This window comes from Parus major, chromosome Z (assembly GCF_001522545.3).
Source record: "Parus major isolate Abel chromosome Z, Parus_major1.1, whole genome shotgun sequence".
NCBI lineage: Eukaryota > Metazoa > Chordata > Aves > Passeriformes > Paridae > Parus > Parus major.
The window spans coordinates 67,741,856-67,769,188 of NC_031799.1; the positions used below are offsets into that span (position 1 = coordinate 67,741,856).

Genomic DNA, 27,333 nt, shown 5'->3' on the forward strand with positions numbered 1-27,333 from the left:
CTCAAGCTGCACTTGAGATTATTTTTATTGCATGCTTTTCATTACTCTTATGGGTATCATCTGTGGTGGGACTAACTTTTTATGAGTTCACCGTGTTTTTTTCTTGAATTCATTAAGCACTTCTACACTGGTGAACAATGTAAGTGTTGAAACTGTAGGGACAATCTGATGTTGGGAGAGCCATTTTTATGTTCTCTGATAATAGAGACTGGGTTGTACTGTGACCTGTTTCAAGAAGCCATTTTAATGAGTGAGATGTTCTGAAGCCTTTATAAATACAATAAACTTCCAAGATCTATCAGCTCTCTAAAACTCTAAAAAGAATATCAGATCAAAGATGGGGAAAGATTAGCAATGCTTGAAATGTGCAAGCATCTTGAGTGTATAAGCATCTTGCTCAGTCAGCCTTCAGTGCTGTGGCACATATATTTTATTTTTGTAAGCTGTACAGAAGACAGCCTTGTTACTGATTTTTATAAAAATCTAATTTGGCACGTGCAGTAGAGTTGGTTTTCATTGCACAGGGACATTAAATATTTCACTGTTCAACAGTTCATTTTTACCCTTGATTAAAGAAATATAGGCAAGTGATGGAAGTACCATAAACAATTTAGATTTTGGAATCGCATTTCTGGTAAATGCCTGTTGAGTATACAGAAATTTATTTTAAGAGTGTGTCTTCATATGGAAGATTCTGAAAATTATTTATGTTATTTTTCAGGTTAATAAAAGATGGACAATTTGAAATAGTAACAGGAGGGTGGGTCATGCCTGATGAAGCTTCTGCTCATTATTTTTCTTTAATTGACCAATTGATAGAAGGACACCAGTGGCTAGAAAAGAACCTTGGTATGTATATGAATCTAAAATTTAATTATGTTAATATAAGGAGTCAATAAGAAAATACTTTTTTTTTTAAAAGTCTGAGGTGTTTAGAAGGTTCTCTTTTTTTACTCAGCTTTCCTGAAACATTAAATCAGACCACTTACAGGAAGCTGTAGGAATCAAGTCTGCTATTTGCCATTCCTGCTTGCAGATAAAAAGTTCCTGGACAAAGTGTATTTGAATAATTTTATGCCACAGCACTTCGTCCTGATCAGTATAGACATGCATATTATATTGGCATAGCCAAATATTAACGCTAGATCATGCTGAATTTTAGCTCCTATGTCTGCTCTTAACAGGATTTAATTGTCTTTTCTGTCATTTGAAAATCATGACAAAATTTTTAAAACAACTTAAAAATTGATACAGTTTTTATCTGCTTGGATCTATTCTGCCTGCTCTGTGTGTATTAACTTCTCTCCTGTAAGGCTTTAAAAAAAATAAATGATATGCAGCAGTAGTAGTTATAAAGTCTAAACCTATAGCAATGTTAGAATTGAGGAATTACTGACAGCAGTTACATTGGCTGAACTGTTTTGCTGGCTTTGGGATCTTCTTTTGTTTAGTTCCGTAAGAAGAGAGAAACCTTTTTATATAGAAAATACTTGTACAATGATTTTAATAATAAATTGACATGATTTCATTCAATTAACTGAAATTATTTTGGAAAGCTGTTTCACTGTTTTTCTTAGATTGCAATTTCCATAAACACAGCTTGACTTAATTGGAGGGGGAAGAGAAGACTTAATAAAAGAGTAATGCATTCCTTACTGTGTTTTTTTTTTGGAACGACAGTAAAAAGTGCCAAAGGAATCATGTTGATGTTAATTAAACAAGAGTTAGATGTAGCTTCTTTATTTACTAGGATGAAGTTCAGTGAGAAGAGAGTATTAATCAACATGATTCTATTGATCAACAAACTAATAAATAATAAAAAAAATAGTTCTGAAGCAAAAAAAACCCCATTACTTAAATAACATTGAAATGTCAACAAGTTACTGCATTTATCCATCCACATCCATTCATTTTCTTTCAACTTTTTTTGATTGTAACATTGTAAACTACTTTAAATGAAAGAGGATGTTTTTTAATTAATGATTCCAAATAAAGATGTTTGATGCAAATTTGAAACAGTATAGCAACAAGGAGTACTATTTTAATAGTTAATACTTACCTGGGTATATCATCTTGGAAATGTTATCTTTCGTACTTTCATTTGAATTATTGGAATAACTTTCTTTGAGTGGAAACTTTCTTCCCTTCTTTTTTCTTTTGTCAACAGGAGTAAAACCAAAGGCTGGATGGGCCATTGATCCATTTGGGCATTCACCAACAATGGCCTATCTTCTGAAGCGCACAGGATTTTCCAATATGCTTATACAGAGAGTTCATTATTCAGTAAAAAAACATTTTGCAACAAAAAAGACACTAGAATTTTTTTGGAGACAGAACTGGGGTATGTGTTTTTCCTTTATGTCAATTTATTTTCTTAATTTATACAGATAAATTATGAAGAGCACTTGAATAAGTACTGTGGAAATATTTCCAGAAGAGATTTAGCAGAGTTTTTCTAAACCTGAAAATTTTAAACTTGGAATTCTGTTAAAAAAACAGCCTTTCATCTAGCTTAAATTTAGGAGATTTTTGTTTGTTTTTTTTCTTCTTTGAATAACAGAAGGGGAAATGGGAATATCTGTGAGTTAGGAAAGGCACTAAATGTAAATGCAATATTATTGCCTTTGTTCCTCTGATCTTCCTTTCTTTTCACTTTTGTTTTTGCTTTTATCCTCTCTTGTTTTTTTCCATTCTTTCATATTCCTTGCAAGTATACATAAGTAAAAGGGGTGAAAAATTCTTTTACTTGTTTTTACTTTTTTTCTTCCTCCTACTCCTTTATTTCCTATTATATGGAAAAATGTGTAGGAGGAGGAACATTTCAACCAATTCAAATATTGTGCTAATGAAGCAGTGACAGTAGGGTGATTGGCTTTTGGTTTTTTTCTTTGTTTTGTTTGTATGTTTAGCTGTTTTAAATTGTTTTAATCCACTTGAAGTATAAAGGATGTGTTTTATTACTTCTAAAATTCTGAAAATCACAAGTTTTATCTGGGTTAAACACACCTAACATTTGTTCCTGCCTTTCCCAATAAGCTGGGGCTTCACTGGCACGTTCCAATCTTGTTCTATCTCTGTTTTTACCTTCTTTATACATATAAGGTACATACAAAAATAGACTCAAACTATGGATATTCAATAAAAAAAAATTGTCCTGATGTGGTATCTTTCCAATGCAATCCTTGGACTGAGCATGTGGAAGTGATTTACTTTTGGCAAATCTGAGAGGGTTTATTTTTAAGTTTCACTCTATTTAATTCCAGATTTGGGATCCAGTACAGATATTCTTTGTCATATGATGCCTTTCTATAGCTATGATGTTCCTCATACTTGTGGCCCAGATCCGAAGATCTGCTGCCAGTTTGATTTCAAGCGGCTTCCTGGAGGAAGAGTAAGTTGCCCTTGGAGAGTCCCACCAGAAACCATTCATGCTGGAAATGTTCAACACAGGTACAGTTTTTACATACTCCTCAAGGGGATAACCTTAAAAAATAAGTAATTATGCTGGTCAAAGATGACACCTGGCACAGCTTAGTGAATTTAATTCTATTGTGGTTCAACCCCAGTGAGCAGCTCAGGTCTGCTAAGCTCACTGTCACCATGGTGGCATGGGGAAGAGATATAGAATAATAAAATGAGAAAACTCATGGAGACATAGAGGAGAGGCCTTGGCTCTGTGAGCCCTGCTCAGAAATAACAAAATCATGTCTCTTTTGTCAACCCTGTCATCAGAGCAAATCCAGATTACAGCACCATACTGGCTACTGTGACTCTACCCCAGCCAAAACCAGTGCAAATTTTTAAAATAAGCCTGTCATGGCTAAACAATAACCTTGTGTTTGCTTCTTAGTTGGGAACATAACTGTCAATGAAATTAGAGGAAAAGTTAGAGTTAGCAAGCTGTCACTCTATTGGGAATGGTAAGAAGAACGACACAGACTCTCTTGTGAGTTGAACAGGAGAGCAGAGTTTATTATTCTCAATCTTCTTTTATAGACATGTTTGAGAAAGTTCGAGAGGTAAAACTCTCATTGGTCATTAAAGCAACACGTCTACCATCATTGGTTATGGTTAAGTGTAACATCACTCCTTGACTGTTTCCTAAACACCATCTGAAAAGATTGTCGTCCTTTACTAAGGACTGTTTGGATTCTTTTTCATGCTTTCTCAGGCCAGAATGAGAAGTCTGTGACTTAGTTTCACACAGGTTCTGTTCTTTTTGCATTTAGCATCCACAGCAAGGGGCATTTTTAAAAATTTTCTGTTAATGATGTGTGAGTCAATCTATGAATGACATTTTCTGATTATCGGGTTGAACTCATTTTACTGGTTTACTGTGGTTTTTGTGAATTTTATGAACAGCGATCTGTCCCCTACAAGTGGAACACTTCAGGGGCAGCATGAAATACTGATGTGCTGTAACTACAAAGAGTGGAATATTTTCCATGGTATATCCTTGAAAAATTTGGCCTAAGTTTCCTGAAGTGTAAACCTGAAGTTTCCTGTTTCTTTGTCCCCAGAGTGGAAATTCCTGTTAACCTCAGTTTTAGTTCTCAATCAGAAACACTGATTTGTTTTGTTAATTTGTTGTTGTAAATTTGATTCAGTTAAATTTACAAATTTACAACCTCTACAAGTTTACGCTTGTAAAATTTAGGCTTCTACAAAAATTTACACTTCTACAAAACTGCCTCTCAATTTTGGGTGACAGGGTTGGGGGGTGGAGGTAGGGAGTTGGGGAGGGGGAGTAAAGGAAGAAAAAAAGAAAAAAACAATGAAAGGGGAGTTAGTTAAACTGCCAAAGCTTTTTCCAGAAAATGATGGTATTCTATGGTCCTGTTGCTGTCTTCAGCCTTCACACTATACCAGGTTTCCAGAGTAAAATGTAGAGGTAGCTGTTTGTAATTTGTGCAAATCACTGAGTGTAACAAATATTTTAAGGAGAACAGGGTGACTTTTTTTGTCTTCAATGCTGAAGTTTTAAAGTGATGATGACGCACTGCTTTTCTACATGTCAAGTATGCATTGCTTATTTTTCTGAGTAAAAATTCTGACAAGCATCATGAAAACTTCACATAAACACACAGTTAGAAAATATTACTGAAGATAAAACCAAAATTAAACATAATACATTACAACTGCTGTATTTAAAGGTAGAAATTGGAATGATGGTAAGAAAAAGGGGGTTTTATTAAAGTAGAGAAAAGAAATATGATGGTGACAGGAGAAATGTAGAGAAATTGTGGCACACACAGTGCCTATTATATATGAAGGAAAATTCATATGTCATCAAATCAAAGTTGTAAAAAGAAAAACCTTGACTACATATCTCAATTAGCTGAGACAAATATTTGCAGAAGAGCATCAGCTTGTTTAACGAATACCTGAAGCATAGATGTTATAAATATAATTTAGAGTGTCTGCTTGAAATAGTCTTTTTAAGGGTCTTGGTTTTTAATTATTCTTAATCCCTGTGCTTCCAAGATTCAACCTTTGCATAACAATCTAAACTAGACCTTGTAAAAGAAATGGGTTTTCACATACCAAAGGATAAGAGTAAGATAAATGGGGCAGGAATGTAGTGAACATATGATCAAGTTGAAGTGATTATTGTCTCAATATGGTCTCTGAGACTTAATATTTTGCATCACCTTTATTTAGATAAAAGCAGTTTTGGTGTCAAACAGGGAGTTGAAACATCAGTATGTTATACCTAAAGGGAAAGTAAAACTAGCACTTGGCCTTAGAATTGGAATCTTGGATTATTTACATTTGACACTGGAACCTCACTTTTAGTGTCTAGCTTCAAATCCACTAAAACACAGTAATGTTTTAATGGACAATGCTAAAACACTACATGTATTTTTTGAAAAATTTGGAATATTGTAGAAAACCAAAACGTTATTGATCTGACCTCTGTAATAGGTTTTAAAATTTTTATGATGAGGAGATGTGTAAGTTTTACATATCTTTATCTTTACATCATAAGTTTTTCAAGGTTGTAGGTTTGCAGCACACTAATTAGTCAACCTCTTACCTCTGAATGCTAAGACTAGAAAAATATAGGACATTCATGGTTTTGAAAAAAGTGGATTAGAGACCAGGTTTAGATTACTGACCTATATTCAATGCCAAAGCTACCACAAAATTATTAAAACCCAGAACTTGAATACCCAGCTGGGATTGTTGCTTTTGATTTCAATACTATTATGGCCTTACATATATATTAAAGAGATGCTGAGTTGAAAACTTCAGGCTAGTAGTTGTTGGATTTTTCATTGCCTTGCTACTTAAGTGGGGACCTGGTAAGAGGGAATGAAGCAGCAAACCTGTATTTGTTTAATTCAGCTTCATAACATCTTAGGTTATAAGGACTACTATTGCACTTGCCCTGATTTGCAGCTGCATTCTTATCCATATGTTTGAATGCTGAAATGTGAAGTTCACACTAGGAGGAAAAAGCAGCTGAGTATTTTTTTGTTTGGTTGGGTTTTTTTTTCTTTTGTGTCAATTTTTTCCCATTCCCTGGGTTGTTTGGGTTTTTTTTCCCTTGAATGGAAATGGTTGTTAGCAGAAGCACAGTTTATTTCGGTGTGTCTCTCTCTCTTTCTCCCAAGCATGAAATAAGAGAGAATCTTTACTGCAAATTGTGTGCTTCAGAGAAGAAGTAGGGAAAGGACGCTTTCCTCTTCACCAGCTACTGTTCAAAAGCCCAGTTTTGCCCTTCATTATTTTATCTTTATGGTCACATTGTATGGTCATGTGGTGGTTAATGTTTGTGATTGCCTGCCTCAGTGATTGCTCCTCTTCCTTTAAGGAAGGAATTTAATTTAATTTAGGAATTCTTTCCTAATAGAAAGTGGCAAAAGCAGCCATGTTTCTTGTTTTGGTATTTATTTACTCAAATACTTATTTTTTTGCATTAAAAGAAGTTGCAATACAAAAGGATTTTCTTTATTTGTGAAAGGTCTCAAGCATTCGGTGATAATCTGAAAGTTTGAAACCAAAAAGTTTATCATGGCTGATCTCCTGTGTGGTTTTCAGATTTTCATTCAGTGAGGCAGGATAAGCATGTCAAAATGTATCTAATTCTGTTCCACTGGGGAACAACAAAGGGAAAAAAATTATGAGGCTTGTTGGAATATTTTTTTTCTCCAGGGATATTTTTTTGTCTTCACCATGCTCTGTTTTGAGCTTTCTGCTGGCACTTTCACACTCCTGTATTAATGAATGATTTAGGAAGTTATTTGAGAGAAGCTTAGAAGATTGTACCTGAATTGATGTTCTTTGGTGTTTTTGCTAAATAAAAGTGGTTTGCAATGGACAAAGATCTTGCTGTCCCTACTGATGGATTTTGCAGGTTATTTGGAAAGAAACTAGAGGACAACTTTGAAGAGAGATGTGAAAGTCAAATATCCTGTTAACTGTAACCTGTATTTTTCAAGAGACTCAACACTAAATTGTGTTTTCAACCATAACTATATATGGAAAATTTGAGTTAGACTGGCTTCTTAGAAGGAAGCATTGCCAAGTCTTGTTCTGGTAGCTGTGTGGTGAGGAACCTTTTGTGTTTAAATTTTACAGCCTGTTGAAACTTGTGGAAATTACTGATAGGTGATCTGAACTATAAATTCACTAATAGATAGGGGATTGGGGGGCCAGCTACTAGTTTGGTAAATTCTAGTCTCATTAGAACTCTGTAGATTCTTAACTAAATTTAATATTGTGGCCCCTTTCTCCCTCCAGAATACATTCAGATCTTGTGTTTATACAGGACTTCTGCAATCAGATAAATGAATAAGCCGTGACATGCTCTTCAAAGAAATAGGTGTTTCAAACACATAATTTAGAATTTCTGCATAAATGTTTATACAGCATTTCTTCAGGGGTATGAATTGAAAGGTGATTTTGCAAGATCATCTATTAATAAGACATGAAAAAACAAAAGAACCTCATTAGAATCTGAATTTTCTGCTATTTTCTCTTTAAAGCCTTGACATTTGTATTTCTGTTTTCTGAAATATGTTACTATGGTGTATATTTTCTATGAGAATTATTGACATGATTTTAATTAGAGGTGTCAGCATCTGAAGATGCTGGTAATGGTGACTTGGAGGGGGAGGGTTGAAAATGTACTTTTACAGTAACCTGTTTATCAGACTTGTGATTCTTTATATATTGCTGCTGTGGAACTGGTACTTTACCTAGAATTAGTAGGTGCCAAAGCATAATTCTGCAGTTTTTTCTGTGTATGCATGTGTGAGTATTTTGTTTCTGGGTTGTTTGGTTTTTTTGGGTTTTTTTAAGGCAAAAAGTATGAAAGCAGTGGTTTTAATTTTTCAGGACTCAAAGATTCAAGAGGGATGGCTCTAAGATGTGTAAGAAGCTGCTTGAAAGGAGAACAGTGATTTTTAGCAGCAAACTTCCTCCTGAATTTATTTTATTTGCAAAGCTGGAGTTCCTCCGAGATTAATTTGTGGGCAGTTTTTCTGCCAAGGACATGAAGATATGAAGCAAAGTATCAAAGAAAGTGCCAGAGAGGGTGGGAAGAGCTGTCTTGTTATTGTAAATAGGGGCTGGGAGGATTAGGATTATTATCTAAATATAAAGCAGGTAAATATAATTTGAATTGTAGGTTAGTTTTGGCACAGGCACAAATTGATCCAGACTGTCCTATTACTTGAGATGAAGCTTGATAAGCCTGATAAGACTTGAAGGATCTAATTATCATAGTGTTTGCAACAATAGTAGGTTGAATATGGTGTCCCAGTAGGGGGAATAGCATCCAGCTTTTTTGTTACAAAGGGAGATAACAGAGTCATGTATGTCTTGTTTAGGGTCACCCTAATGTACAACTTGATATCCAAGAATTGTTTTGCCAAATGCTGGCTTTTTTCCCTCTGTGTTCTGAATTCTTTTTTTCTTTCCTCAAGGGCTTGGATTATATTAGATCAATACAGGAAGAAGTCAAAACTTTTCCGTACGAAAGTTCTGTTAGCTCCACTTGGGGATGATTTCCGCTATGCTGAGAGCTCAGAATGGGATCAGCAGTACCATAATTATCAGAAGCTGTTTGATTATATGAATTCTCGTTCTGAGTGGCATGTTAAGGTAACTACAACACATTTTCTGGTTTATGGGGAAAACACTATTTCCCAGTATTCTGAGATTCTTCATGGGAAAAACAGTTGTGGTTAAGTTTGAGTTTTTTTCAAATGTGAAACTTTATATTTTATTTAGCAGGAGATTGATGTGTCTTGGTAGCTTACATTTTTTTCACCTTTACCATCTTCTCTCCCCAAAAACCAAAACCTTTCCTATTAATAATATTGGCTTGAAAACTATAGATAGTTTCCAAACTAGGTTAATTTGGAGAACAGGTTTAGCTGTTTTCTTGTGCTCCTGTTTTCACAGACTTCAGGCATTGTTACTCAGGACTTACAGGCTTTGTTATTAAAACTATTGTGTTTTCTTATTAGAAGTTCAAGAAGATTTTTCTGCTTTATTTGCATCCTCTTGGTCTTACATCCCAAAACAAAACAAAAAATCTTAAGAGATGCCATTGCTGACACATGTTGTTGAATACAATGAAATCCAAGACTGACCTGACTACAAAAGGACTGAGTATACTAACACAATTATTAGAGGAGGTACCACTTCAAATCAACAATTATGTGTAAAACACACATTCATATGCTCTAATGTGTGAGCTGATGGCCCTAGGGACTTGTACTACAGATGTCCTCTGTATTCCAGCAACTTTTCATCATCTTTGCATGCATTTTTTTCATGACAGCAACAAATGGGGGTCACAGCCTTGGGTTTTTTGAGTCACCTGAGAGTGATAAAAAGCACTTTTACTGCTTTCATCTTTGGGTTTTTTTTTCAATCTGGTCTGGTATCTTTCATATGGTTTGCTCATGCATCTGGTTTTCCTTGTCTTTTCTGTTACCTCCTCTGGTTGTTCCAACAGTACATTTGAGTAGTGCCTGTAGTCTGTTATTACTCTCTGCTGACTTCTGGACTTGTGTTCTGCCTAAGAAAGATATTTTTGATATTATATTTTATTTTTGATATTTTTTGATATTTTTGGGTTATAGTTTATCTGAAAACTGGATTTTGTTTTGGATGTGTTTCCTCTGGGATGTGGGTGACATGATGTATGGTGACGGACCACTATGTCTTAGTGGAGGGAGACAGACCTGGAGAGTACTCTTTAAATTTTTTAAACCTAAAGCCATCTTTTAAAACTTAAGCTTGCTGCTATCACTAGCTTTACTTCTGTCAAAAATGTATGTACTGTACAGTATGTACTCTTTGGATACTAACAGCAATATATTTTCTGTAGTTCTTACTAACCTGGACTGAGTGATTTTGTCTCTGGGGCAAAAACTGAAGGCTCTAGCTCTGAAGCCGGTCTTCAAGGACCAATGCTGTCTTCAGACCCTTGGAAGTTCCTCTCCTGAAAAGAAAAATGACAATCCCATTGTCAAGGATTCTAGTAGTCTACTTCATTATGCTAGGTGTGCTCATCTGGAGTCACCTTAACCCTTGGTTCCCTCATGGAAGTATTGGAAACCTTTTTCTGGTTTTTAATACCCAGACAAAAAGATATTAAATCCTCTGAGTCAGTCACTTCGTACCTATTTTGATCAGCTGAAACCCTGTTGGCATCAGAGCATTTCTCCTTTCCATTGTATTCAGATACTTAGTTTTTTTGCTCTCTGGGTTTGGTTTTGGTTTGTGGTTTTTTTTTTCCTTTCTTTCTTAGTTGTTTATTGTCTGCCTGTTGGGGATTTTTTTTGGTGGTTGTTTGGTTTGATTATTTGTTTTGTTTGAAACTGATGTCATTTTTTCTTGAAAACATGAGCTTAAATGGAGAACTTTCACACTGTTCTGCAGTTTTCCTAGTGGAATATAACTCCACAGGCAAGTAGCAGGACATGCTCAGCTATGTAAGAATCTAGATTATATAAAGGAAGAGCTGACATTTTTCCTGAAGTACTGAGATGCCTGGGATATTACTGCTTACACAAGGGAGTGCCTACTTTGCCTCTCTGATCTGAGAAGAGATTTACTCTTTCAGACAGCTCTTTGTGATGTTTATCTAGTGGATATGTCTGTTAGCATTGAGATTCTCCTGCCAGCCACTATTCTGTTCTGCAGGTATGTGGTACATCACCGTAAAACATACCTATTTCACTCTTGAGGAATTCAGTCTCCTATCCAGAGATCTCCTTTGCATCTATTACACATAAAAGAGGCTGAATCTTTTTGTATGCCAATAGAATACTGGTTTTTCACTGTTTCCTTTCACCTGACTTTGATACTTCCTCTGGTGAGGTTTTACTCCTCCTCTGCTTCAATGCAGAAGTGAGATCATCTCTGTGTCTTCTCTTGGTGCATTGGTTTTGTTTTTTGTTTTCTGCTTGTAGGTGCCTATGGTAGTGAAAGAAAACATCAACTATCCTAGAAGTGCCTGATAAGGCAAGGTTTACCAATGATGGGATTTCAGGGGCAATATATATCTTTTTATGCTTTACTGCCATTTAAAGTGGCAAGTTACCATGTTATATCCACCTAATAAATACTTGGATGATAAATAACTTTGAAGTGAAAGTGTTTGGGGTTTTTAAAATGATTAAAAAGTATGATTTTGTTGTCACAGTGATAGTGTGATAGTCCTTACATTCCAAGTCACTTTTAAAAGATTTTTACTTAAACTTGGTTTTGGTGTTGTAAATCATAGTATGCTACATTGTATACTTGTTAAAAATAATAATAGTAATAGGAAATAAAGTTACTTGATTTTATCTTTATAGTTTATGGTGAGGATATTTCTGGTAACGTAATGTGGTCTTCTGTCCTGTTCCAGCTTCCATTATGTTTTATTTTCACTTTCATTCAAAATCCATTTTGTCCTCTATGCCTTCTTTAACAGCATTTCTCAATACTAATAACATTGACATCAATAATTTATTTTCTCTCTTTTTTTGTTGTGGGTCTGAATCTTGAGGATACCATTTTTGACCTACCATGTAAAGATCTGCTAGTACAATGCCTGAGCATTTCTTAAAATAACCAGAAGATAATTAATTTCTTTTTTTGCATGTTACATCTCTAAATGAAGTTTCTTTGTACATAGCTTAAGCAACCAGCTTCTGAAAGCAAACACTTTTTTTTATTTTTTTTTTTTATCAACAATCATGTTTTGGGTTAAGCAAGATCTGGAGCACAAGAGAGCTAATTCTGAAAACACAGGATTAGGAGAACTATGTTTTTGTTGCATTAAATTAAATTTCTTACTTAGCCTAGACAGCTATGTGGGTAATATTGAGGTATTACTTAGCTTGTGTATTGCAGATTTACTCATAAGATACAAAACAATGCTTCATTTGTTTGTTGACTTGTTTCATTTAGATATGGTTTTATATATTTAGGTATTTATTTTATATATCTATTTAAATTAAAAAAATAATAAAATCATATTTCATGAGTTGTAGAATGGTTTTCGTTGGAGAAGACCTTTAAAGTTGTCTCATCCAACTGCCCTGCAACAAGCAGAGGCATCTTAAATTAGACCAGATTGCCCAGAGTCCCATCCAATCCAGCCTTGAATGTTTCCAGAGATGGGGCATCCGCAACCTCTGCGGGCAGCTTGAGTGCATCGCCTCCTTCATTTTAAAAGATGACTTTCTATCTAGCCTGAATCTATCTGCTTTTAGTTTAAAACCATTACCTCTTGTTTTAGCACGAGAAATCCAACTAAAAAACCTTTCTTCATCATTCTTACAAGGCTCTTTTCTGTACTGAAAGGCTGCAGTAAGGTCTCCCCAGAGCAGTCTCCTCTCCAGGCTGACCAACCACACCTCTTTCAGCTTTTCCTTGTAGGGAAGGTGTTTCTCTGATCACTTTTATAACTCTTCTTTGGACATGCTCCAACAGATCCATCTCTTTCTTGTACTGAGTCAAATTGCCTTTTTTGAAAATACTTCTTGTACTGACTTTTGAAATGCTATCCAATTTTGTCTGAAGAATGTGCAGGGGAACTTTAAAGATTTTTAGGATAGGTCTTCTATAAATCTGCTGGAAGAGTGGCATGTTTCTGAAATGTATTTCCAAGCATATTAATTTTCTTCGTGTTTTCTGCATAATAAAAATGGAACTTCATTACAGTAATTTTTATTTTCATTCAGGCCCAGTTTGGAACTTTGTCTGATTACTTTGAAGCTCTGCGCAGAGAAAGCAATTTGGGTGAAAAGAGCAGCAACTCACTTTTTCCTGTTGTAAGTGGAGATTTCTTCACCTATGCAGACAGAGATCATCATTACTGGAGTGGGTACTTTACATCACGACCCTTCTATAAACGCCTGGACAGAGTTTTGGAATCCTACATAAGGTAAATCCTGCTGTCAAGTACACTCAGAACCTGTTTCTTGGCACACAGAAGAGATGAATGTGTAAGTATTTGTCATGGTTTAACCTCAGGCAGCCCCGTGCTCACTTCCCCACCAGCAGGATCTTGAGCAGAATTGGAAGGGTCAAAGCTACAAACTCATGAATTGACACAAAGGCAGCTTAATAGGGAAAGCAAAACCCACACAATGCATTCAAACCAAAGTAAGGTATTATGGCTGTAGTGTGAACTTTTTTAGAGAAATACAAAGGTGTGAATTCAACAGAGGTTCTCAGAGGAAACTGAGAAATAACCAGGAATATTGTGTACCAAGTTGTCACATACAGGTAAAACCTTACAAAAGAAAGGCCTTGTAAAATCATGATTCAGGCCTTGTTACTTCGGCTTAGTATAGCTAGCAGCTAGCCTGGTAAGTTCCCATGCAAAAACATCTTGAGAATGAAGAGTTTGTTAACATAGCAAACTATTACTGGGGGAAAAAAACCAAGTGCACCTGTAATAATGAGGGATCTGTTCCATGAAAGCAGTAGAAAAAGTGTGTGAATGCTGTTAGGGAGAAAAGTGTTGACTGACATGTACACTCACCATTACCAACCAGTGACCTGAGCTCCTGACCAACTGGGATTAAACACGGTGCCTTCTGATAACCAAGTAAATATAAGCTGTGTGCAGTAAAGATGGGGCTATGATGGAAGAAGAAACAGGTGTCACTGTCTGTCTCTGCTGTGACATCTGGTGATCTACCACTACTGTTCTTCTGAAAACTGTCTACATTTTCATTAAAGAAAAAGATTGGTACTGAATTTTGGTAATGGAGTATTGAAGTGGGTCTCCCTTGTAGCAGACATAAGATGATTTAACTTATAAATAACTGTGTTATTAAGCTCCAGAAAGAAATCTAGGGCAGATGGATATGATGTAAACCCTGAACATTTCATGTGTAGCCTTCCTTAAAAGGATTACAACTTCTTGCTATTATGGATGCTACAGTAGTGGAACGAGCAATAGAGGTGTGGAAAGAGGCATTTCCAAGTGAGCTTGGAAAATAGTGTTTTGGAGGCAGATACAAGTACCTTTCAGAAGAGAAACTGTATCTAACAGAACTTGTTTTACTTCTTCCGAGGAATCCAGTTTTTACTGTGGGAAAGTGGATGATTCATTACAGGAATCTTAAATTTTCAGTGAAAACAACATTGTTTAATACTGTTGGAGAAGACATGATGCACAAGAGAACATGAAAAGCAGGGCAGATAATATTCTTATAAATCGAATTATGTAGTTAATTGTTTTTTCATAGTTTTGATTAATTTCCTTTCTGTTTTTTAAAACGCACTAAGGATTTAATTTCCTTCAGCTTCAGAATCTATTTTTTCAAGTTTTTTTAGGTGTGGGTAATTAATTGTCATTTTTCTGGTTTTCATAACAGAGATTGCAGAAAAATTCATATGAATTTGTAGTATTTAAAACTTTACACTATTAAAGAGATACCTTAATTTAAACATTTCACCTACCTTTAACTTCTGAAAAAGGTATAGGTAAAGGATTTCTGGAGAAACACTAATCTGTCAATGTTCTTATGTATTAAAGTATAGTTTAAAAAAGTACCTGTGGAGTTTTAATTTTTCATTATCCTTTTTAAATAACATGTAAAAATAAAATGTATAGATGTGTTCTCATTGTTTTAATATCATATTTTTTTGTCAGTTGTTTTCAGAAGCCATGAGAATCTTCATGAATGTCATTAGTTCTGAGAACAGCAGGAGTAGGGGTTTTATCTTTTATTTTTTAAAGTCAAAAGAAATACAGTAGCATCATATTTAATCCTCAAACTCCTGATAATTATTTCCATAGCATTTTTGAGCTAACATCCATCCATCCATCTATCTATCTATCTGTCTGTCTTTCTGGTGTATGTCCATATTTGTGAGGGAAGGAGCCATGAACAGAAGGTAAATACATGTGTGTGTGTTTTTTACCAAGGATGAATGTTTTTAAGTTCCAGCAGTACCAGAATTAAGTAGCACTTCACTGTTATTTAATATCCAGGAAATAGTGTTCAGCCTCAGGACCCAGTGTGAGAACTAACCATTGAGTGAGAAAAGAGATGGTTGTTAAAGGTTTTCCTCTTAGGGAAGAGTTTTTTTGGGGGTTGTGTAGCAAAGAAGTGTAAGAAAGCTTCAGGATTTTATAATGGAGATTGACAGTGATTTGAGACATTATTGACTTTTTAATCTTAAGTGAAAGATGGATGGATTGAAGTAGTTTAAAGGGTGATAAAATATGTGACCAGAAGTTTATTTAATGTAATGAAAAGATACAAAGTACAGCAGCATAATTTGAGGCAAGTTAGGGACACAATCTGTGGTTTTATTAGTTACTGATGTAAACAGGGAAAAATTACAGTAAATCTGCAAAAAAATTATTGAAGTAATTTAGAAGATGAATACTTTGGTGATACTTCTAACTATACAGATGGATAGAAAATACTACATCTGGAGAGTTCAAAATCTCTTGGCAAAATTTTTTATTTAGAATAAATATAAACTGGACCTAGCTAAGATAATCCTTGGTAGTAAGGTAGGCCTTGGCAAACCAGTGAAGCAAATTTTGATCTATTTGCAGTGTTCTATCAGGGGCAGATATTACAAATTACAGTGGAAAATTTCTGAAAACTGTATTAGATCATCTGCAGTAGTTTGAAACAGAGGAGAGCGAGCCAAGGCTTTATATAGCTTTTATGGACAGTATTAGATGGTATTAGATGCTTGCCTTTAAACTGAAGTGTTCTCTAATACAGTGCTGTGTTTCTGAATGTCCTTCATCATTGACCATTGAACCATTTTAGTGTTTAGAAAAATATTGAGACATGGAAAGAAAATTCTGCATCTGAGAGACATCCCCAATATTAAAAAATAAATTAAATTAATATTGTTGTGGGGAAGGAGATCTCACCTTATTTTAAGGACTAAAATTTATTGTGTTCTCTTCTTTATAGCTAAGCTATATCAGGGTTTAGTGGCTGATTCAATTTTTTTTAAAAAAAGTAAAATTCTTTTGGGCAGGGTTTATTCATTAGATGGATGAGCATCTGATGCCTTTTTTACAACTAAAATATTTTCATTTTTCTTTCAAATTGAAGTGCAATAGGACAAAGTAAGAGGGATGCATAGAAGTAGGAATTTGCACTAAGAAACATTTAAATTACAGTCATTAAGGTTAATCTGGCACTGGTAACTAAATATAGCAATTATAACTTTTTAGCACCTTGATTTTCTATGTAGCTTCTGAGCAATTATCTAACCTGTAGGAGCAAAATCTCACCCTGTTCATGAAATATTGACAATATGAAAATAGGTTAGGCTGTTATGTGTACAGTGCACCTTTCAGTTTCCTTGGGTATGTGGTAGGTGCAGTTTTTATATAACTGTGAGCTATCTGTTCTATAAAGATGAATAGAAAATTGAATCTAAAGGAATTTTTTGTATTAACAATTAATCACATTCATGGTCTGAAAATCAAGGTTTTTTTGTTAATAGTTTGTTGTATCTTGTTTAAAACTGAGCACATGCCCTCACTGCCAACTTAGGAAAATAAAAGAGTGAACTTATTTTCTTTTTTTAAAAAATTTATTACTTGCTTTCTTAGAAGTTAACATTACAAGAAAATATGTTGTGATTTCTTTGCTTTTTGTGTCATTAACCTCTATCATCTTTTTTACTTCAAGTACTTGAGAAATGTTCATTAACCTCTAATAAATTTTAAAAAATAATCTGACGCTTTTCAGACTTGCAAAAATAGAACTGTAACATTTTAGGAGATGATAGGAAAAAAGTTAACAGATGTTTTCCCAGAATTTATGCAGGCATTTTTGTCAGTCAAATATCTATAATAACTGGCAATTATGGGGATATTTTTGTAAAATAAATTTAGAGTCTCATAAAGCAAGTAAGAATCAAGTGGTAATATTTTAGTGCTAGGCTTCTGCAACAGATATAGAAGAGAAAGCCTCTGCATTCTGTTCAAGGGTTTTGGAATCCAGTGTTCTCTTCATTCAGGTGAATATAAAGTGAGCAGATGCGTGAGATGCTTAAGCCTTTATAAGAATTTAGTTTGCTGTAAGTGCGAATGGCAGAATACATATTCAATAGTGTACAGATTAGTATATTTATTTAAAACAAATTTGTTTAATTAATAAGTTATTTTCTGAAATGGGAATTGTATGTTTCTTGTAAGGCACTCCATCCATACTGTGAAGTTTTAAGACCAAATCCGTATATCCACCCATTCATGTGTGTGTTTCAGTTTGCACTGTCATATTTTTATTTTAGAGGTCCATTTTCCATCACAGAGGTCATGCAAGAAGCTACAGGGTGAAGATAGGCTAAAATGAGCAAGAACAAGGTTTATAGAGCTTATGGAACTATTTACAGTTTATTCTTTAGATCAAATGTGTTTTTTACATTTTAACCCTGTATAAATTCTTGATTATTCTCTGCAATTCCAGGGCAGCTGAAATTCTTTACTACTTGGCTTTAGTACAGTCCAGTAAATCTGAGAAGATGAATGTATTTCCTTCTGTGGATAACTATAAATTGCTGACAGAAGCTAGGAGGAACCTTGGCCTCTTTCAGCATCATGATGCTATTACGGGAACAGCCAAAGATTGGGTAGTTGTGGATTATGGCACCAGGTAATTTATTATAAATGCAGAAAGTTAAATCTTAATTTTCTTTTGCATTTTTAGAACTGAAGTTTTTATTTCAGATATACACATTTGAAACAGCAGTGTATTCCACTGAAAGTGTAGAGGTGCTCTTCATGAAAAGTGGATTTGATTACCCATGCTGTTCATTTATGAAATACTTTTTAACCCTCTGAGTAAGAATTTGATGTCCAAACAAAATTTTGATATTTCCTAAAGTAGCCACATTACTGAGATTTCCTTAATAACAGAATTTTTCTGCAGTAAGTTGGAGTACTTTTTATAATTGTCTGTCATAAGCAATGATCAAAGATATCCTAATTTATGCATATATTCCTTGGAAAATCCCACACCCTCTGTAGCCTACCTTTCTTAAAAGTGGGAAATCTTTTCCATGTTGAAAATATTCTACTTGTCTGTCATTGTTTATTGTTTCATCTGGGGGGTATTTCTCAGTATTAGTGTCTTTATAGAATTTTTTTAAAAAACATTGCATGATATATGTATCGCTGTGTATACACATGCTTTAATTATGGGTTTTTCAGAAAAAATTTTCATATTGGAATGTTTAGAACTATTAAATTTGATTAATTAAGGTGATGATGGTAGCCTGAAGATACAGCATGTTCATTAAATGAGTAATTGTTTTAAATGTGTCTAAAATACTCTTTCTTGTTTAAAACTATTTCATGACAATTATTTTTAAATTCCATATTTTCAATCCACTAAATCATAAGTATTCACAATGCACTTAGTTATAAGAGAGCAACATAAAGGATTTTTTCACTTTGCAAATAAAATTATCCAGCTCTCTGGATTTAGAAACTTGTGGGCCTCTTGGTAGTTTGTATAGTTTATAGTTTATATTTTTCATGTTTCTGATTGTTCTCTTAATCCTGTGTAAACACAGTCTTGACTTTGTAACCAGTGTTTCAGGCTTGTCTCCACTATAGAATCTGAAAATCAAATATACAAATTGCAAACTTTCCTAAGATTAGCATTTTGAAAAAGCAGTTGGTATTCTGAGGATACACCTTTAGTGGCACAACATACAGGAGGAATTGTACCTCATTTGCAGTATGACAAGAATATATTTCAGACTATTTCTGCATTTTTCAAGCTATTGCACCCATTGCAACTAACTGTTCTTAATTTCATGTGATATTGATGTTAAAATTTCTATTTATTTTTTGCAACTAATAGTTTAAGGTTCTTTAATGTTTTTAAATTTTGATATTACAATGTTGAATAACAGTAATTAAAAACTAACTAAGACTTTAAATATTTTAACAGGCTTTTCCATTCAATAATGAATGTGAAGAAAGTGATAATTGACTCTGCTCATATTCTTATCCTAAAGGACAAAAGTGCTTATGATTATGACACAGCAACTCCATTCCTGAAGATGGTGAGCTCTCTTCCTTGATTTTTTCCAAAAATGAAATGTAAACTATGTCTTTTGAATACAGTTTGAGTAGCCCTGGGAAACATCAGAACTAAATTTTCAGATAATGCCTTCTCAGAAACGTGCTACTTATCACTCTTCATATAGATTGAAGATATTAGAAAGTAAAAAGTGAACATGTCAGCAGCTGATATTGAAAAAAGCCCACACAGCTAAAGGAGAGGGATCTTGTTCCCCTTTTTGAGTTAGATAGTAAGAGCAGGTGTTCTAATTTTCTTGTGGGCAGAAATTTGTTGGATGCTTAAGTGATATACATATGTAAGTGAATGGATAGCAGTATGCAGTCCTATGATTTGACTTCACTTTTAACTTAAGAACTGGGAAGAAGAAAAATTCCATCACTAACAGAAGTCTAACCTTAGTTTGCTAGATTAGGTCTAGACAATACCTTGTACTCTTTTCTCTGCTGAAATTATTTGAAACAGGAATGTTCAATGAAATGGATGATAAAGTAAGCAATGTATCCTCTTGTATCATTTTGAGACTTATTTTACAGTGAAGAACACCTTGAAGAAACACACTTGCTAATACTGCTTCCTGACAGAATTCTTAGTTTTTTCACTTTCTGAACTTTATCTTCTGTGATAACTAAGAATTTTTTGGAAGTCTACTTAAGTGCATTTACCTGGAAGAAAGACAAAATGAGATGCTTTAATTTCTTTGTGTATAAACACAGCATAAAGATAGTCTTTATGATATGATTATCTTATACTTCTGACATAATAAACATGGCATACATTTTATGGCTTAGTTGTGCCAGGTGTGTCATATCTTAAATTATACTTCCAGTTACATGTATGCATTAAAAAAAAAAAAAGTTAGAATAGTTCTTTATACTTTTTATGACTTTTATACAAATATGTATATATACATATATAAGTTTATATGCTGAATGTGTATGCTATATGCTCGTGTGTCATAAATATATAATTTTTGTCCTCTTTATAATGTGCACTTTCACAAAGTAGGAATATTTTGAAGGCATGCCTGGAATGAAGGTTTTACTCCTGCTCTGAATGATATTGGAAGATGTTGTCATGTTTTATTTTACTAAATTTATTTTGTTGTTCATGTTCTTTATCAATCTGGATTAATACCACTGCACTGTAGAAGTACTAATTGCTGTTTAAACTGTATATTACCTAGTAGCATACTAATTCAATAAGCTATTATTACCACTGTGAAAGCAGAGATTAAAAAGGAAGTTCTTATTTCAATTAATTTTATTGTGCCTATATGAAACAAAAAAAATAAGGTGATTACAAAAGCAGATTAAGATTTATCTGTATGCCAGACAATATCTGCAGCATACCATTAATTTAGTATCTCTGCTATGCATTGGGTATAGCAACCTTTTTAATGTCAGATTTGTCGACTGCTAACAGGAGAACTTCAGGATACTTACAGAACCTTTGCAAACCTTGAGCAAATTGGAAGTTCAAAGGCATTTATTTTGGAGTACAGATTGTGGTATTTTGGTGGCTGATGGAAGCTGACATTAAGAATTGCTCAGTGATGGGTGTTCAGAATGAATGTCAGGAGAGTTGAGAAAGACAAATGATGAAGTCTCCAAGACTGAAAGTGGCTGTTGTTTTTGAGGGGTGAAAAAATCAAAAACACTTAGAGGAACAGAGCATAAGACCGTAGCAGCAGCATTCCAGCAGGTAACTGGTACAACCAGGGAGAAGTTCCCTTCCCTGGAGGCAGAAAAAAGGAAGTTGGGAATAAGACACTACTGAAGAAATCCAGAATGATACTGTTTGTACTTTTTCTTCTCTTTCTAATTATTAGTAGCACTCAAAAACATCATGTTTCTCTCAGCTGGTAGCTGAATACTTTGTACTTCTTGTGTTAAGTTTTACAAATTCTACACTAGTAAACAAACAAAAAATCACTTGGAAGGCATACACTGAAAAATAGAAGGCACTTAAAGATCCCAGAATGATCCAACTTTGGTTGGATCATGGATGAGATTCAAACTGCAAAAATAAAACTGCAACCATTACACAATTCCTGTACATTAGTCTTAGTTCTTTCTGTGCAGAAAGAAAATTTTAATGTAAGTGGAAATTGCTGGATTTGAAAAACTTGATTTTGAGGATGTTTTGAGGAACTGAGGAGCTTTGCACTTCAGTTTCCAAGTCTGTAGTGGTCACCATTGTAAGAACAGACTGGGATGTGCTGTAAATCAGTAGTTTGGCTGTTCTCTTAGGCTATGCAATAGTAACAGCAGTGTCTTGTCTCTACCTTTCCTCAGTGGAAGTGTACCACACCACACCCCAAATTATGTTTTTTGAAACTTTTCTTTGTGTACAATATAAGGTAACAATGAGAGCTCCCAGGAAACAACACTGAATCCTTGTGATAAGTGCACAGGAGTGTGGTGTTTCAGAGTAAATTCATATCAGGGGAAATCTAATAAAAATAAATATTTGCAAAATATGAAGGTAGTTTGTGATTATGAAGTCTTGCATGCAAAAATGGAAACACAGATAAAATAATGTGATAATGGAATCTAATAAGATCTTTAATGAAAACAAATATTTTGCAGTGAATTGGTCAAAGGGAGCATCTTTCTTTTGTCAGTGTTCATGAAGTGCTTAGTTTATTAAATTTTGTTATTTGTCATCCTCAGTAATGTGCTAAAAAAAGCTTTGGTTTATGGTGTTGTTTATGTGGTTTTGTACTCCACAAAATGCATATAATAGACAAAGCTCATATATTATCCATTGAAGTGTATTCAAAAGGAAATTCAAAGATGTTTTCTTGTAGGATGATATTCAGGCTTCTCAAGATTCTTTGCCACGCAAGACAGTTATAAAGCTGACATTGCAACCAAGGTAAATAATTTATATATTACTCAGTGTCTGAGATTCTTATAGCAATGTATGTGTTTTCACTACCTAGTAAGCAGTTTTTTATGCCATTCCCCTTTTTTCAGTTTTTTTTCTTTCAATTTTTGCTCAAAATAGAATAGATTTGAAAAAATAAAGAAAATTAAAAAAATTAGACTGGGAGATAATGCTAATATTATTATGTCTACTTGAAAGAGGACACAGCATGTTAAAACTATAAGTATTTCTCACATAACACAGCAGTATTCAGTTTCTTGGTGCTTTTATAGCACCATAATACTAAACAGATTGTGCTTGAGGAAGCAATAGAAGATTCTAATTAAGCAGAATTACAGGTGCCTTAATTAACTCTGTGAGCAAAATGTCAAGTTTTTCTAAGGCATAAAAATCACAATTTATAAATACTGAATTGTCATTAAAAACAAAGTAGAAGATAAACTAAGATTCTCTTAACTCCAACTTTCCATTCTGTTAGGAGTGGCTACTTTTTTATTTCTTTGTAGTTGTATTCAGCTGATGCTGGCATGCTGCTATGGCCGTGAACACTCAGTATCCCACCTGAAATAATGTACACATTCATTTAAAGTGGCTGATCCAAATGAAGTGAATAAGATGTCTGGGTATGAGACCTACTATGTGTGTGTAAATCAAACAACATAAGGTTTTTTGCTTACAGAACAGAAGATTTAAGATTCATTTAAAAAGCAGAGAAGGCTATTTTTGCTGATGTTAGTATTTGATTTCTCTAGTTCTAGCAAGTGGCAAGCCACTAAGACTTACTTGCCTAATTCATGCAGGTGTTCAACTCTTCAGCAGACTAACTGCTACTGCTAAAAAAAAATATAATTAAAGACTTTGAAAAAGTGACTAAAGTTTAGATCTTGTGACCATTTTTAATAGGAATTCTCTTTTCTTATTGGAGCGCTATATAGATGCTAATAGATTATCTTAAACTTGTCCAAAATGGCCAAGAATTCAGGTGCATATTTATTTAACGAAAATATTTTAGATTTTCAAAATTATCTCCTCAGGTTTCTTCTCTGGAAGAGAATATAAGTATATGAGCACTTGGTTGGAGGCAAGTTATGATATAGACTTTCTTTGCCATTTGAGGATAGCTTTATTGCCCTTGCTTTCCTTACCTAGGTTAGCTGTTGAAATCTTCCCTGTGCCACTTTCATCACCTAATACCCCTTTTGTTTGCCTACAGTGTTCCACTCTCTCTGCATAATTTGCAGAGTAAGTTTTTCCCATTTTGGTCTTAATTTCAGACATTTGCCTTTTTGTTCTCCTCTGGCTAGTATATCATATAGATATACATGACATTACCATTAATATTATCCTAGCAGACTACTGCTCCTATTCTCTAAACTGGACTTAACTTACTGAGAAAATAGTATTACTAGAAAATTCCTGACTTTATGTTGTCTGGTATTGTGAAGCTACCACACAGTCATACAAAGCATGATATATGTTCCAAAGACTGCCATCAGAAGTATGGGAAAAAGAATGAAGAGAGGCAAAAACAAAACAGAAAGGGCAAAGAAAGATTATAAGCGAATTTTGATATTACTGACTAAACCCTTAGGGTTTTTTGCATCTTTTTTATTTGGAAACACTTCGAAAGTAACACATAAGTGTACACTACTCTATGCTTTTTTTGTTGTTAAAATTTTCATATGAGTATATCTGTTTGTTAAACTGGTTTTGCTTATAAAAATTAGCTTAGCCTCTTTAGTCTTCTAAGTTTATCTCTGGTTGTAGTCTGAATCTCCACTCACTTTATTACCATTGGGGAAAGTGGTATGTAAACAGTTTACTGGTTAAATCCATGTGATTATTTCATCTGAGTTTTCTTATAGCAGTTAATGAGAAATGTTATTTTCTGTAGAAGCTTAAGCTCAATTTAATCTATTATTAAGAATTACTGTGCATAAACTTCAAACTTTAAAGCTTATGAGAAAGTGGTTTTTTACATTTAAAATTTTGGGGCATCAGCAGATTTTAAATACTGATTTTCACCACAACTTTGTTATTTGCTTATCTTCTGTTTCTAATAGTCTTTATTATTCACCTGTGTATAATTGAATCTCTACACTTCTTTCCTCTAGTGTGTTCTAATATGTCATACATGGCATAGAAATTAAATCAGTCTAACTGGCAAGGTGTTACTTTTCTTTGATTGGCTATTTAGCTTTTTGTATTTTTGCATTTCTGTGTCAGAATTAAAAAAAAATCTGTATTCTAGCTTGATTATTCTTCTGTAAGTCTGCTTCATATCACCTGTGAGTTTAGAGGGACACTGCTGATGGGAAGCTCATAATGGCTTTTCAAATCTCAATAATTATTTTTTTTACTTATTTTATTGATTGCAAATATAACCAGCTACTTTCTACAGGTACATAGTTGGTAGTATGCTTTTTGCCTCTTTCATCCATCCTTTCTATTGGGTGTTTTTTAGTTAAGTGTGCTCTTCACTGCTTGTGAAAGTTGTAATCAGTAGTGAAAACTTATCTGACAGACTGTACAGGAGAGCTACAACAACTTGGTTACATGGAAAGAAAAGAAAGCAGGAAAAGATCTTTCAGTTGTTAATGTTCTAATATGAAGTATCTCCATATTGTTTTGTACTTGAGAATTATCTTTCAAACTGCTTCTAGGCAGGTGCCACCTGTAACCTGTTTGGTATTGTTTCTGCTCCCACCTGAGCATCTCTTCTCTGTTGTGATATCTTTATGAATCCATATTGTTATTTTAAAAGTAACATGTTATTTTGATGAAATAGGTATACAGGGTATTTTAGATCTTAACTTGGACTCCACCACCTCAGGATGACTAAGTGGTCTTATGATCAGGCTTTAGAATACTGAAATTAGGGAGTCTTTAATTACATTAAATCCCTTTTAACTGATAAATTAAGTTTCATGTTCTTAAAAAAAGTATTTCTTTCAGCTGCAAAATGGAGCTTTCACAACATAATATTCAACTAGATATGGAACTACTCCAGTCTTGTTCTGAAGTTTAAAATTACTGCATGTCTTGGAGACAAAAGGCGCTTGGAAACAGACACTTGGGTAGTGTGCTGATAAATTGGATGCTGGTTCATACTCTGTGACTGCCCAGCTATTTAATATAATAATAGGTTTTCAGGAGCAGTCTGCTGGAGAGCATGCTTCCTGAATGGCAAAAGACTTGCACTCACTGGACTCAGTGGGTGGGGGGTGTGTTTGAACCTCTTGTTGTCCAGTTTAGGCTGTCAGCAGCAAATGAAGTTTACACTGACTGTGGGGGGAAGGGTTTCCCAGCTGTTTCTGTCTGTGCTGTTTTCTGCAGACAGCGTTGCAGCGGAGCATGACACACCACCAAATGACTGGATTGACTGTTGGCACCAGCTTGGATCTGGTAGTTGTTTTGTTGGGCACAATATTGTGAATCTTAGTGAAAAGGCTTAACACTGGCCATTGGGTTTTATCTCTTCTTCCCCTTTTTTTTAAAATCCTGAACCTTCACATACCTAGCTGGACAGTTTCAGTACTGAGCTCCACTGCACTCTGTTCTATCAGAAGATACTGTGGCATTCAAAAAGTTTTTAAAATCATCAATTTAGGAGTATTTTTAGTGCTTAACCAATTATTACAATTTAACCACAAATCACTTTTGTCGGCTCATCTTAGAGGAACAATATGATATGATAACCTTCTTATCAGGCCAGTTTTATAGCTTAGCAGACACATATTTCCACTAGCTGAAATATTTAGGTTGCCTAGGGAATTAATTACAGGAGGATACACTGTAATCAATTATTTCTTCAAAGATCTGTCAAAGCAGTTTAGTGATATCCACATTATAAGAGAAAATTTCCTTTTTTGAAATAGAGGATGCAAAATCATCTGGGCTATTATCCTTACCTTGTTATCCATGAGCAGGTTTTGACATAAAGTTGTATTTAATAAAGTTTTCACGTAAGTTGTGTTTTTCCCATAATGTCAAAAATGTAGTATTTTTTGAGAAAGAAAATCCCAACTTACCTATATAATTTTTTGAGTTGATAATCTTTTCAAAAATACACTTGGCAGGGTATTCACTGCTTTCTCAACAAAGCACTATAATGTAGAAATGAAAACTATATTACTAACTTTAATGTGTTATAGAGAATAATGTACAAAAGTCAAAAACTCTTGACAGAGCAGTGTGTATGTTACTGTATTTGGTTGGATGACTACATCAAGAATAATTTGTCTGAGAATGAAATTTTATTAGTCACATGCCATAACTGTGTCTTTGTGAGCTTAGAAAATGACTGGATCAGGATAATACTCTTTATTTGGCAACCTTTGCTTTGGTGGTGATTTTTTGTTTCCTTTTTTACCCCCCTTAGATGTATGTTACCCATTTTGGTACAAACTATCTAAACTTTAGTCCAACATAATTACAAGGAGAGGACCCTCCAACAGCATTTGACATTTTAATAATAAACATCTTCATTGCCTTTTATGCTTGTATGATTTCAGAGGCATATGTATTCCTAGTTATACTCAAAAACAGCTGGGAAAAAAAGGACAGCTGAAACTAAGGTATTTTCAATTCTCAATAAACAAAAAAAGTTTAAAGAAAATAGGAAAGAATACCCTAACATTTAAGATGTGCTCATAAATATTTGAGGCAATTCATGCATTGTTAATATGCACACCAGTTTCCCAGAGAAGAAAATAGTTTTTGAAATAGCAAACAAACAAATGCTAACCAAACCCATAGTTTTAAGTTTTCATTGGATGAAATAGTGATTGCAATATGCACAAGCTTGTGTTTTTGTTTAAGTGAAATCTGTGTATTAGTATCTTTTAGGGGAGGTGGACTGGATGAAGTCATTCAGTCAAGCCTTAATACTGCTTTT

At 34.1% G+C, this 27,333-nt stretch overlaps 1 protein-coding gene across 2 annotated transcripts in view; it reads left to right on the forward strand.

The window, feature by feature from the left end:
• Nucleotides 1-27,333, forward strand: part of MAN2A1 (mannosidase alpha class 2A member 1) — a 118,590-nt gene that overhangs the window by 36,521 nt on the left and 54,736 nt on the right. For both annotated transcript variants that reach the window (XM_015653535.1, XM_033520317.1), the window contains exons 5-12: nt 722-849; nt 2,168-2,341; nt 3,264-3,450; nt 8,934-9,111; nt 13,197-13,399; nt 17,922-18,107; nt 19,413-19,527; nt 22,357-22,424. In XM_015653535.1, the coding sequence (XP_015509021.1) occupies nt 722-849; nt 2,168-2,341; nt 3,264-3,450; nt 8,934-9,111; nt 13,197-13,399; nt 17,922-18,107; nt 19,413-19,527; nt 22,357-22,424 (1,239 nt within the window). The remainder of the gene's footprint in view (nt 1-721; nt 850-2,167; nt 2,342-3,263; nt 3,451-8,933; nt 9,112-13,196; nt 13,400-17,921; nt 18,108-19,412; nt 19,528-22,356; nt 22,425-27,333) is intronic.